The sequence below is a fragment of the Ascaphus truei genome, chromosome 4, assembly GCF_040206685.1.
Source record: "Ascaphus truei isolate aAscTru1 chromosome 4, aAscTru1.hap1, whole genome shotgun sequence".
Lineage (NCBI taxonomy): Eukaryota > Metazoa > Chordata > Amphibia > Anura > Ascaphidae > Ascaphus > Ascaphus truei.
Genome location: NC_134486.1, coordinates 362,571,513 through 362,590,362, shown reverse-complemented (window position 1 = coordinate 362,590,362; position 18,850 = coordinate 362,571,513). Strand labels below are relative to the sequence as shown.

Genomic DNA, 18,850 nt, shown 5'->3' with positions numbered 1-18,850 from the left:
CAAAATAGCGCTGCCGCCTTGCAGCATTTGATATAATTGAGTTGTTAGTCCTTATAACCCCATTACGTTTTTATAACCCCATTATGCAGGGCCAGTTGTAGGTATTCCAGGGCAGTGATATTTACTGCGTATCTCAAATTGGTAGTTTTGCCAACTAATATGTATGTTCTTTTTACTGTATATCAAGGTATTTGTTTTGTGGCATTTGGAATTGGGCACAAATCGTAAAGCTGTAAATGGGCTGAATTCATATGTTAAAGCGGCTACATGTTAAGGTTTCTAAATGGGATTCTGCAAAAATGACTTTGTTTTCCCCTCCAGTGGTCAGCAAAACTACACTCTGGAGTTGTAGCACCGTAATTCTATTTTATTTCATTGACTGAATGTGAATTATGTGTTGGACAACAGAGGGTTGACATAAATGGAACTTTTTCAGGTTGGACCAGGGTCGTGAGTGGAGTACCTCAGGGATCGGTACTGGGACCCCTGCTTTTTAACTTCTTTATTAATGACCTTGTGGTTGGCATCGAGAGCAAAGTCTCCATCTTTGCTGATGATACTAAATTGTGTAAGGTAATAGAATTAGAGCAGGATGTAATTTCTCTTTAGAAGAACTTGGAGAGACTGGAAACGTGGGCAGGTAAATGGCAGATGAGGTTTAATACAGATAAATGTAAGGTTATGCATTTGGGATGCAAGAATAAAAAGGCGACTTACAAATTAAATTGGGGGAAACCTTGATGGAGAAGGATTTAGGAGTGCTTGTAGACAGCAGGCTTAGCAATAGTGCCCAATGTCATGCAGTAGCTGCAAAGGCAAACAAGATCTTATCTTGCATTAAACGGGCAATGGATGGAAGGGAAGTAAACATAATTATGCCCCTTTACAAAGCATTAGTAAGACCACACCTTGAATATGGAGTACAATTTTGGGCACCAATCCTAAGAAAATACATTCTGGAACTAGAGAGAGTGCAGAGAAGAGCCGCCAAATTAATAAAGGGGATGGACAATCTAACTTATGAAGAGAGGCTAGCTAAATTAGATTTATTTACATTAGAAAAGAGGTGTCTAAGAGGGGATATTATAACTATATACAAATATATTCGGGGACAATACAAGGAGCTTTCAAAAGAACTATTCATCCCACGGGCAGTACAAAGGACTCGGGCCATCCCTTAAGGTTGGAGGAAAGGAGATTTCACCAGCAACAAAGGAAAGGGTTCTTTACAGTAAGGGCAGTTAAAATGTGGAATTCATTACCCATGGAGACTGTGATGGCAGATACAATAGATTTGTTAAAAAAAAGGTTGGACATCTTTTTAGAAAGGAAATGTATACAGGGATATACCAAATAATTATACACGGGAAGAATGTTGAAGGTAGTAATCCGATTGCCAATTCTTGGAGTCAGGGAGGAATTAATTTTTCCCCTTATGAGATATCATTGGATGATATGGCTCTGGGGTTTTTTTTGTTTGCCTTCCTCTGGATCAATAAATAAGTATAGATATAGGATAAAGTATCTGTTGTCTAAATTTAGCATAGGTTGAATTTGATGGACGTACGTCTTTTTTCAACCTCGTCATCTACTATGTAACTATGTTTCTTTCAATGTTCAGTGGCCTAAATAAGTGTTTCCTTTTTGCCCTCAGCCCACAAATCTCATTGCCCTACAAATACTGACTTTAAAAAAAAGCGATTCAATTGAGACCGGGTGCACACGATAGCAATGAGAGACTGCCTTCCATCAGAAGTAAGCAACCTAGACTGCCATCTAGTGAGTCACACGCAGTCCAAATGAGTGTAGCTTTCAACGTGTCCAAATGATTGATACTGCCTTACAAATTGTATGCGTCACTCCAGATAAGCGAGAATTGACAGACCTGTGTGTGTTATCGTTGCAATTCATTATTCTGAATCTATAGATCTCAGCTGTGTCATTTGTCCATTGTCAAACGGCATCTGATCCTTGATGACAATGTGATGGATTTCAGCTTCTAACCATTGGTAATGCTTTGCAGGATATGCCACCAAGCTGCAGGTCGCATTGGTGCTCAGCAAAATGGGTGATTTGTATCAAGGAGATGCAATCTGCTCCATAACACAGGGCAAAAACTTTCCTTTGCTTTAATCTGCGCCAGTGGCAGATGTAACTTGAGTCTCGTGTAGAGGACACTGTCATCTTGAGCATACAGGTTAATGTTGATTTAGATCAGACTCATCCAAAAGACACAATGAGAAGGGAAAACCATACCATTTACAGATGCAGAGTTTCATATGTTCCATTATAATATAGAACAGAGCAACTCCTCCCCTAACTGTTCCAGAAACCACTCCCCAAATCCCACTCTGAACCAAAAGGAACAAACTGTACACCAAGGACATTAAAACATTGAGACAAACGGACACAACATCAAACTGACATTCTTAGCATCCACTTGACATCGATATTATCATTTGCTGCCCTCTATACATAGTCCCTAAAATACTGGAAGAAGGCAGAGAAAATCCGCCAACTTACTACTATTACTACTAATGCTTCTTTATTCTTCTACGGCCCTGATTGTGTGTGCAATGTACATGATAGAAGTCCGTGCCACCCACTCTCCTACATTCAGATAAGTGGCCAAGTAGGAAGCTATAGTATAGCAGGGCTCTTCAACTAGTTTTACAGAGGTGCCGGATCGGGAAAAATTTACGAATCGGAGGGCCACAAAAGCACTGTAATGTCATTTAAGATTAATTTCAACTTATACTTCAAGTTTAAGACGTAAATATTATACTTACATTTTGTAAGCATCTATATTACCTGCATAAGATATATTTATATTAACCATACTTAGAAGTAAGTTTCCATATAAAAAATTGCACTTAACTGCAATGAAATTAGCAGGGGCAGACAGCCACAATGTGAAGAGCCCTGCTCATCAAAACCAAACTAGAAGTGTTATGCCACATGAACGATGACTATCTCGGGCTTCAAAATGGTGTGAGTCTGCTTGGAAGCCCTCGGTGAGCTCGGAGCATTGGAGGGGGGGTGGGGGGAAGAAAGAGTCAAAATATACAGTAGCAAGGCAATGTCAGCGGGATTCTTGGAAGAATATGGAAATCAAGGAACAGGTTAGGAAGGACAAAATAAAAAGGAAAACAAATAAAAATAGTGCCAGGCACTAAAATATTTCAAAGAAGAAACAGATTAGGAGTAAAAATATAGGAAGAACTTCAAAAGTTTGAAGCTTAAACTTCTGATTTTGTGACTTATCTGTATCCCCTTTAGATGTCATAATACACAAAATAGCAATTTAAATATTGAATTATTGCATTTGTTTGTCAGCGAGAATTACACATGGAAATCTTTCCTACTTTTTCATTTCCCTTCCCCCTCTTTTTTTCCTCCTCCCCCCCACCCCTCCCCCTTTAGTCCAGTCGTCCATTTTTGGGAGTAGTGTACACTCAACACCTTCCAATACCCCAGCATGGAAACCTACTCCTCTTGAAAGTGGCAGCAGACAGAGGTCCTCATCTGATCCACCAGCTATTCAGCCCCCTGTGCCACCACTGCGTGTGACTTCCACCGCCACAAGTACGTGACTGTCTGCTTGCACGATACCCCCTGGTGATTGGTCATCGACACCAATAAAAAGCGTTCAGTTACGGCCGCCCTTGTTATCAGTTACCTATAACCTTCTTTTTGGGGGGTTTGAGTGTGTATATATATCGTTATTCCCTGTGTTCAGTATTTTCTCTCTTAATGGAATATTAGGGGTTTTGTAACCCTGGATTTCTTGACATAGACTCTTTGCATGAGCTGTCTTAGCAATTTCTCTACGCATGATTTACCAGTGGATAAGTATTATTTACATTCTCCACTTCTCTGGATAGAATTGGGGTCATGTTGCACTATACCTGTTGTGAGTTCTGTACATAGATATTGATTGTGTGTAGTTGTTGTTCTACAGATACACAGTAACTTGTTCTATATACTAATCTATTGTTTAATAAGATCTAACATAACTGACAAAAATGTTGTGTTTTCGGGTGTTCTTTTTGAGTGCTGTGGACCATACTATTTCTCCAAATATATATTTCAGTGGCCTTTGGGTGCCCTTTTTTTCCCCTGTGCACCCTCCCATATTAACAGTGCTGCTTGAGTATAATCTTGCAGTGCCGTTTGACCTTTTGTACTTGAAATAATATTGTTCTCTGCTTTTAGATCCTCCCCCACTTCCAGTCGCCAAGACGGCCAGCGTTATGGAAGCACTGAGCCAGCACTCCAAACAGTCGCCCGCACCCGCAGTTCCACAGAACAAACCCGTTCCTCCACCACTCCCGCCTCAGCCCCCGAGTCGCATCTCGCATAAACGGCCTGTACCTGGGTAATGTTGCTTCAATGGACCGGCTTCCATTTTTCTCTTCGAAGGCAGACTAGAGTTTTAAACGGTTGTCTCAAAATGTTGACAAATGTGCACCTTAGGAGTATATATCACATAAAAGATATACGTAAATTCTTTACTGGGTGGATGAGGCAGCCATCTTTTGTTCGATGGCACTAGAAGAATAACAATCGGTCGGAACTGTAAAATACATTTTTATTTTTATCCATAAATAATTGTGTTTTTTATGTATTTTACTAGAAGTATCAGCACGAAAATGTCTTGTATGTATGTCTTTATATAGCGCCATTAATGTACATAGCGCTTCACAGCAGTAATATACGTGACAATCATATAAATAATATAAATAACACAAAGGGGAGAAGTGCTTAAGACATAAAGGTAACATTTAGGAAAAGGAGTCCCGGCTCCGAAGAGCTTACAATCTAAGTTGTTGGTAGGAAGAAAGTACAGAGACAGTAGGAGGGTATTCTGGTAAGTGCATCTGCAAGGGGCCAAGGTTTATGTATGAGGTGTTAATTATCAGCCATCGAGCTACTCATATGCTTCCTTAAGCAGGTGGGTCTTAAAGGTGGATAGAGATGGTGCTAGTCAGATATTGAGGGGAAGGGCATTCCAGAGGTGTGGGGCAGTCAGTGAGAGGTTTATGACGGGAGTGGGCTTTAAATACAAAGGGGGTAGAAAGAAGACATCCTTGAGCAGAACGCAAGAGTCGGGATGGTGCATAGCGAGAAATTAGGGCTGAGATGTAAGGTGGGGCAGAAGAGTGTAAAGCTTTAAAAGTGAGGAGGAGAATTGAGTGCGAGATGCAGGATTTGATAAGAAGCCAGGTGAGGGATTTCAGCAGGGGAGACGCTGAGACGTATTTAGGAAAGAGTAGAGTGATTCTGGCAGCAGCGTTTAGGATAGATTGTAGGGGAGACAGGTGAGAGGCAGGGAGGCCGGACAGCAGGAGGTTACAGTAATGGAGACGTGAGAGAATGAGGGCCTGAGTCAGAGTTTTAGCAGTCGAGCAACAGAGGAAAGGGCGTATCTTAGTGATATTACGGAGGAAAAAAACTACAGTTTTTTGATACCTTTTGAATGTGAGAGAGGAGCGAGTGTGACCTCTAGGCAGCGTGCTTATGCTATTAGGTGAATGAAGGTACTTCCAGCAGTCCTTCTTGCTTAATGCTGCCATGTAGCTGTGTAATACGGTAGGCATAAGCTGATAGAGGTCCATGTTAAAATGGAGAAGCAACGCGTGACACACAGAGTGCTCATTTGTATGTCTGGCTGCAGTGAAAGCATTGTATGCTGGGAGATAATGGGGAGAGGCAGGGTTGCGGATCTGCCTGAGACGTGAATTTGCTCACAAGTGGTATTTTTATTTGCATTTATGTAATAAGAGAAGAGGGGTGACAGCAGATTTGTGATGTTTCAGGAGAAGCTGAAGCTGGATAACTTGCCTATTGTACTTCACACAAGTGTGCAGTTCCAGTCCATAAATATCATCGCAGATAAACCATTTTTGTCCCCTGACAGCTAGCAGGATATGAAGGATGTAACTTAGATTTTGCAAAGGCTTTTGATACGGTTTCACACAAGAGGTTGATGTACAAAATAAAGAAAATTGGACTCAGTAATAATATATGCACCTGGATTGAAAACTAGTTGAAGGACAGACAACCGAGGGTTGTCATAAATGGAACTTTTTCAGGTTGGGCTAAAGTCATGAGTGGAGTACCTCAGGGATCAGTACTGGGACCCCTGCTTTTTAACTTGTTTATTAATGACCTTGAGGTTGGCATTGAGAGCAAAGTCTCCATCTTTGCTAATGATACTAAATTGTGTAAGGTAGTAGAATCAGAGCAGGATATAATTTCTCTTCAGAAGGACTTGGAGAGACTGGAAACGTGGGCAGGTAAATGGCAGATGAGGTTTAATACAGATAAATGTAAGGTTATGCATTTGGGATGCAAGAATAAAAAGGCGACTTACAAATTAAATGGGGATAAATTGGGGGAATCCTTGATGAAGAACAATTTAGGAGTGCTTGTAGACAGCAGGCTTAGCAATAGTGCCCAAGGTCATGCAGTAGCTGCAAAGGCAAACAAGATCTTATCTTGCATTAAACGAGCAATGGATGGAAGGGAAGTAAACATAATTATGCCCCTTTTGCAAAGCATTAGTAAGACCACACATTGAATATGGAGTACAATTTTGGGCACCACTCCTTAGAAAAGACATTATGGAACTAGAGAGAGTGCAGAGAAGAGCCACCAAATTAATAAAGTGGATGGACAATCTAATTTATGAGGAGAGGCTAGCTAAATTAGATTTATTTACATTAGAAAAGAGGCGTCTATATATACAAATATATTCGGGGACATTACAAGGGGCTTTCAAAATAACTATTCATCCCACGGGCAGTACAAAGGACTCGGGGCCATCCCTTAAGGTTGGAGGAAAGGAGATTTCACCAAGAACAAAGGAAAGGGTTCTTTACAGTAAGGGTAGTTAAAATGTCAAATTCATTACCCATGGAGACACTGATGGCAGATACAATAGATTTGTTCAAAAAAAAGGTTGGACATCTTTTCAGAAAGGAAAATATACAGGGATATACCAAATAAGTAAACATGGGAAGGATGTTAATCCAGGAATTAATCCGATTGCCAATTCTTGGAGTCAGGAAGGAATTTATTTTCCCCCTTATGAGATATCATTGGATGATATGACTCTGGGGTTTTTTCCTCTGTATCAATAAGTAAGTATAGATATAGGATAAAGTATCTGTTGTCTAAATTTAGCATAGATTGAACTTGATGGACGTACGTCTTTTTTCAACCTCATCTACTATGTAACTATGTAACCGCAGAGGTGGCATGTTTGTGTGAAGATGTACAATATGTGGTTGTTTTCACACTGAGGTTGCTTCCTTCATAAAATGTCATTTTGTTTGATACGGGAAATCTTGTTGCCCCAAAACATTAACATGTGCTTTAATGCATCATGTAAATAACTAAAGGTTTTCTTTGTAAAGTGGAAATATAAGTGTTTTTTGTTGTTGTTGCTTTTAACAGGATAGACAAACCTACTGCAGTGAACAAAGTCCTGCCCGTAGCTCCGGGGTCAATGCAGCCGCCCCTTGGTGAGTTCATCATCTTATACACGTTATGCCCGTATGAAGTGGCAATATCATCTTTTGTATATATCCAATGGTTTAAAATGTATGCTGCATTCGTTTGGTAAAGACTTCACACATGGATGCTGGAACTAGGAGTGTGGGCAGGTGGGGTAGGCAGAGTGCTAAATCTCCTTGGGTTTATACATTTTTGCATTGTGGTAATGTATGTATATTACTGATTTTGTATGTACAGCACCCCAACCCCAAAATAGTTCCTGCACTGCTGGCTTCACAGCATATTAAATAGCATGTCATTGGGCATTGTAAATCCGCCATTCATAGAGCATTGGGTCTTTTCCCCATATCTAAGATGCCCATTGCTACAAGATCCAAGGAGTAAAATTCATGAGATTCAGGGATTGTGGAATGAGAAACCGGCATTTACAGTAGCTGGCCAAGTCCAAGCCTCGGCGTTCCATCTGTTGAATTGTTTGTTTCTCTTCTCTAATTACCTCAGCAGCGGCTGGAGAGTCGTCTTTTGAAACCACATCCACACAGCTGGGACCTAAGCCCAGTACTGCAGCTCCCATACAGCCCCCTGCACCAATGCCACGGAAGTCACAGCTGGTAAGTAGCAAAACATGTTTATGGTAGCTACTGCTAAGCTATAAAGGTCACTGTGGCTATTTGTTTTAACCACCAGAGAGGGCTGCAACACATTACTCATATATATATTGTACATGCATACATATGCAGATATATGTGGGAGAATTAACACTTTCACGTTGAAAGCCCCCCTTTTTTTTTTTAAAATTCTCAGAACTTTTTGCTTCTAAATTACATGGCAGAAATCCGTCAGTTTTGTTCAAGAGCATTGATCCATAATTAGTCAGTATGGGTGAAAAACGGGGCAGCGGGTTTTAAGGGGAGTGGGGGGAAAGGTGAAAGACTACAATGGGAGAAACTGAAATTCCCAGTGCTGCCTTCAAAAATCTTTACTGTTTTTTTTTTTTTTTTTTTTAACACATCTAATGCAAAAATGTAGCATATGAGCAGTACATGTATTGATAGACCTTTGGGAAGCCGCCATGATTTTGGCAGCTGCCCCAGAATTCACACTTATTCTAGCTGAAGAAGAGAACTGCATGATGTCAAAACCTCGCGCACAACATCCATGTGTAACATTTCATGTGCAAGAGGTCTTGCAGTCTGCAGAGAATTCATACGCTTGCTTGAGGTTTCTGCATTTCTGTTCTCTTGCAGGCGAAAGGGAAACACAAGAGGGTGAAGGCAATATACAATTGTCGGGCCGATAACCCAGACGAGTTAACTTTTTCTGAGGGGGACGTCATTGTGGTGGATGGAGAAGAAGACCAGGAGTGGTGGGTAAGTGTGAAGCTCTGCTTTGCAATGCACAGGTGGTAGCTCAGGAGTTTACTTTCTGGGAGCTTCTATACAAATTGGCCTCGGAAATAGGTGTTGCCTTAATTCCTTGGTTAGATACAGTATGAAACTGTACTTAGATCCTTGCCCTGCAGCAGATGTTAAAGTGCACGGTTTACAGTATGTTATCATCCTACTAAAGTTGATTTGTTTGTGGATTTTTGTTGCACATTTCAAAGAATTATTGCTGTTGGTCACAAGCTGAGGAATTTCTGCAGTTTACACGGGTCTAAAGTAAACCCAGACAAATATCCCGAGCACCCGGACATTGCAATCAGTATTTATTAATTATTTTATAACATACTTTAATAACAGGGGGTTCAGCTGCATATTGCCACTTTTGAGCAGTAAATATTGTTGGTAATAAGCCCAGTGCCTTGTGAGTAAGATGCAGGACTCGCTCATTATCAAAGCTTGCCCCCCTATTATTCATTGTGGTCTTTGCAGGACCTTTCTCAAGGCTCCTTATATGTACAGTGTAATAATGGTAACATACCTTCCAGATCGGACACATTGAGGGGGAACCCACTCGAAGAGGCGCCTTCCCTGTGTCATTTGTGCACTTTTATGCCGAATAACCTGCAGCTAGAAAACATACCACACCGGGGCCAGCATTCTCCATGTAAAACCCAACCAAGTGCAACATCTCTGCAGCTAAACAGATGGGACGGACGGCGTTTCCGAAGCCAGGCCCGTCCCTAAACCGACACTACTCTTCCACCATAAATCTCTCTCTACCGTCTGCAATCAATCCTTTCGCTACAAACTGACTGAAAGAAATAATGTGTCACCTTTTTTTCCCCCCATTGGGAGTCTTCAATTCCGCGTATATATTTATTTTTCCTTAAAGGAAGTTTCTTGCCAATCGGATGTAGATATTCATGTTGAACAATTAGAGATTTCTGCCGTCTTCTTCTAATACTCTGAGGATCTTTTGTACCATGATGATTTTCTGTGACCAAGGGTTTATTAATGGTGTGTATGTTATTAACCCCCCCCCCACCTTTGTTGCTCAAGAGGGACCTGAAATACATTGCAGGGCGATGCATTGCAGGGGCCACCTTCAGCCAAAGGGTTAAAGACTTTTGGGAATATGTTTTTGTTTCTGGATTAGTAATTTTACTTTTTTATTTAGAGAGAGAACTAACAGTTTAGCTCTGTGTAAACTCTTCTAATAAATATCCCATTGCAATGAATGGAATAAAGCTGTACACTGCATATCTTGAATTTAGTTTATACACTATGAATGACAGAGTGCAGGGCATTTTGTAACAGTTAAAGGGTATATGCTGTAGGTAATCGGTTGACAATTTGCACTTTAATACACACAACGCATGCGCACATGTATGGATACAGCCTGGCTGGAATTGTGGATAGTATACGAATTGTTACTAACTAGCGGTACTAACATGAACCCCTTCGCCATCAGAAAGGCTTGCACCGCATTTCAAAGAAGTATTGCTGCTAGTCAGAAGATAAGGAATTCCTGCAGTTTACATGGGTCAAAAGTACACCCAGGCGAATATCCTGAGCACCCGGACATTGCAATCAGTATTTATTCATCACTTCTTCATAACCGGCGTTTCAGCTGCATGTCTCCACTTTAAATCAGTGAATATTGTTTGGATTAAGCCCACTGCATTGTGAGTAAGACGCAGGACTCTCCCAAAGCTCGTTCTGTATTCATTTTTGGACTTTGGTGGACCTTTCTCAGGCTCCCTATATGTAAAGTGTAATAATGGTTATATATCTTCCAGGTCGGACACATTGAGGGTGATCTGACTTTGCAATGCGTTGCAGGTCCTTCTGAGAGCAAAGGGGTTAAGGCAGGGCCAGAGAACACCTTATTAGCCCATCACAGTGGACTTGGCCTCTTCTTCTCTGAGACACGTACTGTAACCACCGTGCTCCGTTTCATCGGGGCAGGAGTTATCGCCAACATCTAATCGTTCATATCCAAAAATCGCTGTCCTGATACTTGTTTTTAAAAAAAAAAAAAAATAAATTAATTTGTGTGTTTAGAACATTTGAAGACTTGAAGTGCGAGAAAGTATGAACCTGTACAGGTGTAACTAACACTATCCCTAATCTGCATGATCTATCTAGAACAGGGGTGGCCAACTGCAGTCCTCAAGGGCCACCAACAGGTCAGGTTTTAAGGATATCCCTGCTTCAGCACAGGTGTCTCAGTCATTGACTGGGCCACTGATTGAGCCACCTGTGCTGAAGCAGGGATATCCTTAAACCTAACCTGTTGGTGGCCCCTAAGGACTGAATTTGGTCACTGCTGATCTAGACTGTCATTGGGCGTGCAGGAGCTTAGCGTTCTCGACTCTTAAACAAGCTGGGTTTTAAAATAGCAGTCAATACCACTATACATCTGCAACTGCTGTTGTGTTTAGAACAGACCTGAACAAAAAAAAAAGTCTACTGACAAATATAGATGCATAGCCACACTGCCACTACTGACCCCTACAATGGGAAAACACTGTTTAGATGGATTAATTGTGGGTTGGCAGCACACACACAGCGTGGTAAGCAACGCAAGGATATGTGTATACTATTAAAATATAGTGGGGACTGTAAGACTTCTCGTCTAAGCCTGGTCATTTTTCAAGGGAAGGCCTTTTCCCCCCAAAACATGAATTCTTGCTCTAACAGGTAAGGTTACATCTGTCTGGTTTCTTTGTTTGTCTTTACAACCCTTCCTGGAGTTTTATTAAATGGCAGCAAAGACTCTTGACAGCATGTTGTGCATCAGTTAGTGACAGCGGCAGACTACGGATAGGTGACGGCATCAGCTACCGTCAATTAAAAGTGTCCAGCAGCAGTAGAAATGCTCCCGTATAGGACCGCGTCTGGAACCTGAGATTCTGGCGTCTGCAGCTGTACAGTCCCATGTAGAACTAAAGTGAGATGTGGGTTGGGCTGTCACTGAAAGCTTAAAAATCTCCCTGTCTACATTTACAGCTGGGTCCCTATAAATAGGTGAATGATTGTTGGGAGCCCCACCCTTATTCTAAGGAAGAAAGGTAGTGATGCGAGAAGGAAAATCTGCATTAACCGTTTATTTTTCAGAGGGGCCAGCAACATGGCGCGGGCAGGGAAAGTTTTAAATATTTTGTGACAATGTTTATAACATTTCCAGGATAAATAAATAGTTCACCTTGTTCTTGCTTGGGACTGTAACTTTAAAACAGGGGTTGCATGTTAAAAGGTGGTTATACATTGCCTTTTCTCTTTCACCAACCTTGTCATTTTGTGCCTAGAAATGAGATTTAGGTGTACTGTCCTGCGGCCTACCCCTATCCTCAGTGGTAATGGGTACCTCTTCCCCTGTGATTGGACTTTCTATAACCCCTGGTGGTGCTAGGAAGCTGCCTTTTCCTGTCTGGAAAGGCTCTGGGCTTCTTATAAATGAAATAAGCTCAGACGCTTCCCTGGCGTGGAGAAGCGGCTTCACACCATGGAGCTCAGACGCTTCCCTGGCGTGGAGAAGCGGCTTCACACCATGGAGCTCAGACGCTTCCCTGGCGTGGAGAAGCGGCTTCACACCATGAAGCTCAGACGCTTCCCTGGCGTGGAGAAGCGGCTTCACACCATGGAGCTCAGACGCATCCCTGGCGTGGAGAAGCGGCTTCACACCATGGAGCTCAGACGCATCCCTGGCGTGGAGAAGCGGCTTCACACCATGGAGCTCAGACGCTTCCCTGGCGTGGAGAAGCGGCTTCACACCATGAAGCTCAGACGCTTCCCTGGCGTGGAGAAGCAGCATCACACCATGGAGCTCAGACGTTTCCCTGGCGTGGAGAAGCGGCTTCACACCATGGAGCTCAGAAGGCTTCCCTGGCGTGGAGAAGCGGCTTCACACCATGGAGCTCAGACGCTTCCCTGGCGTGGAGAAGCAGCTTCACACCATGGAGCTCAGAAGGCTTCCCTGGCGTGGAGAAGCAGCTTCACACCATGAAGCTCAGACGCTTCCCTGGCGTGGAGAAGCAGCATCACACCATGGAGCTCAGACGTTTCCCTGGCGTGGAGAAGCGGCTTCACACCATGGAGCTCAGAAGGCTTCCCTGGCGTGGAGAAGCGGCTTCACACCATGGAGCTCAGACGCTTCCCTGGTGTGGAGAAGCAGCTTCACACCATGGAGCTCAGAAGGCTTCCCTGGCGTGGAGAAGCAGCTTCACACCATGGAGCTCAGACGCTTCCCTGGCGTGGAGAAGCGGCTTCACACCATGGAGCTCAGACGCTTCCCTGGCGTGGAGAAGCGGCTTCACACCATGGAGCTCAGACGTTTCCCATGCGTGGAGAAGCGGCTTCACACCATGGAGCTCAGACGTTTCCCTGGCGTGGAGAAGCGGCTTCACACCATGGAGCTCAGAAGGCTTCCCTGGCGTGGAGAAGCGGCTTCACACCATGGAGCTCAGACGCTTCCCTGGCGTGGAGAAGCAGCTTCACACCATGGAGCTCAGACGCTTCCCTGGCGTGGAGAAGCGGCTTCACACCATGGAGCTCAGACGCTTCCCTGGTGTGGAGAAGCAGCTTCACACCATGGAGCTCAGAAGGCTTCCCTGGCGTGGAGAAGCGGCTTCACACCATGGAGCTCAGACGCTTCCCTGGCGTGGAGAAGCAGCTTCACACCATGGAGCTCAGACGCTTCCCTGGCGTGGAGAAGCAGCTTCACACCATGGAGCTCAGAAGGCTTCCCTGGCGTGGAGAAGCAGCTTCACACCATGGAGCTCAGACGCTTCCCTGGCGTGGAGAAGCGGCTTCACACCATGGAGCAAAGACGCTTCCCTGACGTGGAGAAGCAGCTTCACACCATGGAGCTCAGACGCTTCCCTGGCGTGGAGAAGCGGCTTCACACCATGGAGCTCAGACGCTTCCCTGGCGTGGAGAAGCGGCTTCACACCATGGAGCTCAGACGCTTCCCTGGCGTGGAGAAGCGGCTTCACAGCATATAATAATAAAGGCCTGTTTATCCTACTGTACTTGGGATCCTGGTGCAAAGAGGGACTAGGATTACGGCTGCAGCCAGGGTCCATAACTATTTAGTTGAAAATCCGTACCCGGATAAAATAACCGCTCAGTATCTTAGTAGCAGCACTAAATTTAATCCATCCTTGACTACATTGAAAAAAAGGTATTGAAGCATTTTAAAAAGGCAGATCAGTAGCTGATTTAGGGTGAGATGTGTTATACTAACTGGGGAAATTAGGAATACACCGAACTAAAAAAATTAAAGCTTTCAGGCCTGCGTTCCACATCCAACATTGCGCTCTTTGGCAGTGAAGGGGTTACAGCATACCATGCAAGACAAAGACAGCGTCTTATTGCACTTACAATCATACCTGATAAGCAAGTCTGTGAACAGTGAGACAGCGTTTCCTCTGATCTCACGCCACAGTTACTGCCGGGAAAGAGGAAGACGGAACCAGAACTGGGTCCTTCTCACTGTTGACTGGGAGTCGGGGCTGAAATGTGTTGCTGAGCAGGTCTTCACATCTATGAGTAAAGAGATTTCCCTATCACCCTTAACATTGCTGGCTGCAAATTAGAGCCATGTTTGTGAAGCGCTGCACTACTGCGATTGTTTGTTATATGTTGTGTTCATGCTGCAGAGGTCAGTGCTAAAGACACGTATGAAAACCAACAAACCTTTTCATAACACATCAGCTGTGACTGTGATACACTGTATTTTATTAAACTTGTTACACGTGCTGGACATCAGAAAGTGGGCTGTTTTGTGAGGGAGGAAACGGTAATGCAGCAATTCCACTGATTTTGACTTAAATTTCAAACCTATGTAGTTGAACTGCGCTATTTCTTCGCTCCGGGGCCCCTGGCCCCCCTCCCCTCCCTGGTTTCCGAGATATTTATAGGTTTATTTGCCGGACAGGACTCGCAGTCATCCAATAGGAAGCTGCAACATCGACCCGCAAGATTTGGCAGCCATTCTGATTTTCCTAAAGGTAGCTGAAACCCCGGCAACTGAATTTGTACGCATCTCTATAGGTGGAGGGGGGGGGGTCCCCCCAAAAAATAGCACAATTAATCTCCAGAGAACCCTCCGCCCAAATACTGGGGGGCTAAAATAAACAAATGGGTGGGATTGCGGCATTAAAGTGAAACAGACAGTGGCCAACTCCAGTCTTCAAGGGCCAACAACACACCAGGTTTTAAGGATATCCCTGCTTCAGCACAGGTGGCTCAGTTTTTGACTGAGCCACCTATGCTGACGCAGGGACATCCTTAAAACCTGACCTGTTGCAGTCCCTTGAGGACTGGAGTTGGCCACCCCTGCAATAGAGGGAGATATGTAAATCATACACAATCACTGGAACTTGTTACTCTTGTTAATTATTTGTATTCTCTGTGCCGGAGGGGGCAGCAGCCCACTGCCTCCCACAGCATCAACTGTGTTATACAATTGCTCGTTCTGTTTTATTCAAATCATGTTTATAATGTGTTAGTTGGGGACCAAACACATGTATATTGATTTTTTATAGTTATTAGAGAGAATATTGATGTACTTTAACTGTTAAAAAAATAAAATAAAGAAGGGATTATTTGCTTCAAAATGCGATCAGACAAGTAGTTTTATTTTATAGCAAAACGTGGAACTGACACTGGACTTGAAATACAAACTGTGCAACGTACAGGGGAAAACATAACGTGTAAGTTGGTAGAAGTCTGTTAGACTAAGTTTTCTCTACCCAGGCTGGCATGTGTCTATCTGCGGGTCGGTTAGTATTAAGATGGATGCTGCGGGCCCATTTATAATTGTCACTGGACACATCGTAGGATATTCTGTTTGGTAGTAAAACGTGGGAGATGTTTTCTCACTTCCGGGAGAAAATGATACATTTTCAGGGTATAAGAAGGGAGGTGCCTTTGCCAAGTTCTGTTCACAATAGGTTTCCATAGTTATTTTCATGTGTAGCCCTGGTAAGAAATGGGGCTATAGTTCTATCCTCTGCTAAGGGCAGATTGCCAGGAGTTGACATGGGTTTCCCCCGCTTATGACACTGGGTTGTGTGAGTGAAGGTAGGTCACGTGACCCTGTGTCCAATCAAGAGACGCAGGGGCGGTGCCTACTGGAGGTTACATAAAGCAGTGTCGCTTCCTATTTAGTGCACAAAGTTGGAGTGTGTAGTGTTAGTGAGTTAGGAAGCAGAGGAGTGATCAGCTCATGAGTAGAGCTGATCTATCTATAGTTAGTAAGGTGGACCAAGTACCTCTCACCCTGCTTAGGGGGTGAGGGAAGAGATAGCCCCACTCTGGATGCCCGTAGGGTCCAGAGTGGATGCAGGACCATTACAAGGGAGAACAGTTAGTGGACTGTGCATCACTGTACCTGTCGGCGGCTGCTGCCCTGCTGTGAATAAAGAGACTGCTGCTTTTAAAGATAACCCTGTGTGAGACTGGAATCTCTCATCCCTGGAAGGGAAACTCTGTGGTAAGGATTCCATCCCGCATTCCTGGGGCTTACTATAGATGGAGGCGCTGCACCATTGAACCAGAACGAAGGCATCAAGCCCAGTAACCTGTTCCTGTTATCCCCCATGTCATCGCGGGAGTCTCAGGCCCTTGTGTTGCCAGCAGGTATGCACCACACAGAGACACCTAGCCAGACCCCAGAACACCTTAGGGGACCCTATCTGCGATTGGGAGGGGGAAGAGGGGCTAGACATGTTTACATTTTTCTTTGACAAATTGTGTGTATTTGGTGAAATAAATAAGCAGCCTTTTAGGGCATGGCACCTTCGTCAAGTGCTGGTGAGGGGCGGGGCTTCTTCTTTTGGAGTACAGGGTCTCTTCATTTTATTTATTAGATCTTGTTTTTACTTAAAGCTGTAGTTCAAGCTGCCGGTTTTAATTATTTATTTCATTCAATATGTGCATCAATACAATCTACACACTGACAAGTGATTAGCCAAGTTGCCGATCGATCCGTTCTCCTGTAATCGATCGCTGAAGATTCGGCTCGGGGATCTTTAGATCACCGTTAGGGCTGCAGAAGATTACCCATGTTGCAAAGTTCTGTGTGGAAGATCATGTGACCAGGCAGGCACAATTGTTACACTGTTAGAGAGAGGTCAGGGCTTAAGAGCCAGAGCCTGTCACAGAAATGGAAGGGGATGTGACTTTGTAAATGGTTGCTATAGAAACACATGCTTGTTAAATTAGAATATATTAAAAATGTCTACATTTATTTTATTTTTTTAAATGCTACAAGTATTTTCTCAGTAGAGAACTGATTAAAAAAAAAACATGTATGATATTGCTTGAACTGCAGCTTTAAGGACGGAGGGTGGCCAAATTGCTCATTCATCGAACATTTGTTTTCACACTGAAGTGGCGTTTTTGCACAGGTTGTATTGTAACCCTTTGGATGCCCTGTGATTTAGCTGCCATGTCATGAGGTTCTGACACTCGGCGTTCTTTTCTATTTGCTCATTTACATGGGGAGATTGCATTGAGTGCTCCACGAGAGAGCAGAACGCAATCTGGCCGGCTGAGGAACTGAAGAAGATTCTTCTATTCCGGCACTAGTAATTGCAGGGTCACATGATCGCTCGCCAGGATGGTCACGTGATGCTCCACATCTGTAAACCCCCTGGATCCTGAAATAAAACTGGTTTTCTCCACTGGGCAAGAGTGCTTGCCAGGTGGACACAATGACCACATGGTTCGACTTGATCCTAAAGCGGGGAGTACCCAGATGTTGGGGGACCATGGATCAAATTCTCGAATGGCTGATGCTGAAAATCAGTGATACTGAGTCAGTCAGACTCACAGGAAGTCAATTGGGCTTATTCAGTAAGCTACCATGGTGTCAATCCAGCTCTATTCCACAGAAAGTTTTAAGAACTTCATTGGGGATCTCCGTGCGATTTTACAGAATTGGTGCTATCGCATCTTGCTGAATAAGCCCCAAATGAGTTCATGTGGGCAGCGTTTACCTCCTTGGTACCTGCCATCCTCTACAAACTACTGTACCAATGAGATATTTTAAGAAAAATTTATTAAATAGTTCTTATCATTCTTGTTCAGCCTTATAACATAAGAACAAACACATGATGAGTTAATATTATCTTCATTGTGTCCACACAACAATGTTTTTCAACACGGGTTCCTAGGCACCGTTGGGTTCTGTGGGCATCCCTTATGGGTTCACTGTAACTTTCAGGTTATTTGAAAATATTACCAAACAGAAGAATTTACAATGCATTTCAGACACTATTAGAGAGGGTTGGGGTTCCTCACAATGCATCTGATCTCAGACGCGCTATTAGAGAGGGTTGGGGTTCCTCACAATGCTTCTGATCTCTGACGCGCTATTAGAGAGGGTTGGGGATCCTCACAATGCATCTGATCTCAGACGCGCTATTAGAGAGGGTTGGGGTTCCTCCGAATGTCACACCATAATTATAGGGTTCCTTAACCAGAAAAAGGTTAAAAAAACACTGTCACACGGGCTACTTTCTGAATGTGAATTTGTAATATTAAGTGAACATATACCGTACACACAAATACATGCATTGCTTGCTTTCGTGTCTCTATACAAAACCTGTTTAAAACAAAAGTTAGGCATAAAAGGAAATTACACTTCTCATTTTTGGCATTCGTTTATGGCTGTTAATTAAGCTCATAAGAGAATATATATGATCACATATTTTACACAAACTGCATACACACAAGTGGGAAAACAAATGCTTCAGTTTCTCTCATATTTGGGGCTATGATGTAAGATACTAAGGGACACATACTGTCCTGTACATCAAGCACAGGTTACCTATCGCACAGTGTTCACTCCTACTCAAGTCAATGGAAGTTAACGCTGGAACGGATGCGATATCCCAGGGCTGGCCAACTCCAGTCCTCAAAGGCCACCAACA

General features: G+C 43.5%; 1 protein-coding gene across 8 annotated transcripts in view; it reads left to right on the top strand.

Moving 5' to 3' along the window:
• ASAP2 (ArfGAP with SH3 domain, ankyrin repeat and PH domain 2) overlaps nucleotides 1–10,159 on the top strand; it is a 199,894-nt gene extending 189,735 nt beyond the window's left edge. For 6 of the 8 annotated variants that reach the window (XM_075598335.1, XM_075598332.1, XM_075598336.1 and 3 more), the window contains 6 exons: nucleotides 3,424–3,585; nucleotides 4,216–4,378; nucleotides 7,462–7,529; nucleotides 8,023–8,132; nucleotides 8,769–8,891; nucleotides 9,452–10,159. In XM_075598335.1, coding sequence (XP_075454450.1) covers nucleotides 3,424–3,585; nucleotides 4,216–4,378; nucleotides 7,462–7,529; nucleotides 8,023–8,132; nucleotides 8,769–8,891; nucleotides 9,452–9,526 — 701 coding nt within the window. In that variant the 3' untranslated portion in view covers nucleotides 9,527–10,159. The remainder of the gene's footprint in view (nucleotides 1–3,423; nucleotides 3,586–4,215; nucleotides 4,379–7,461; nucleotides 7,530–8,022; nucleotides 8,133–8,768; nucleotides 8,892–9,451) is intronic. The other 2 variants (XM_075598339.1, XM_075598338.1) reach the window with 1 other exon arrangement.
• Nucleotides 10,160–18,850: the final 8,691 nt, after the last annotated feature.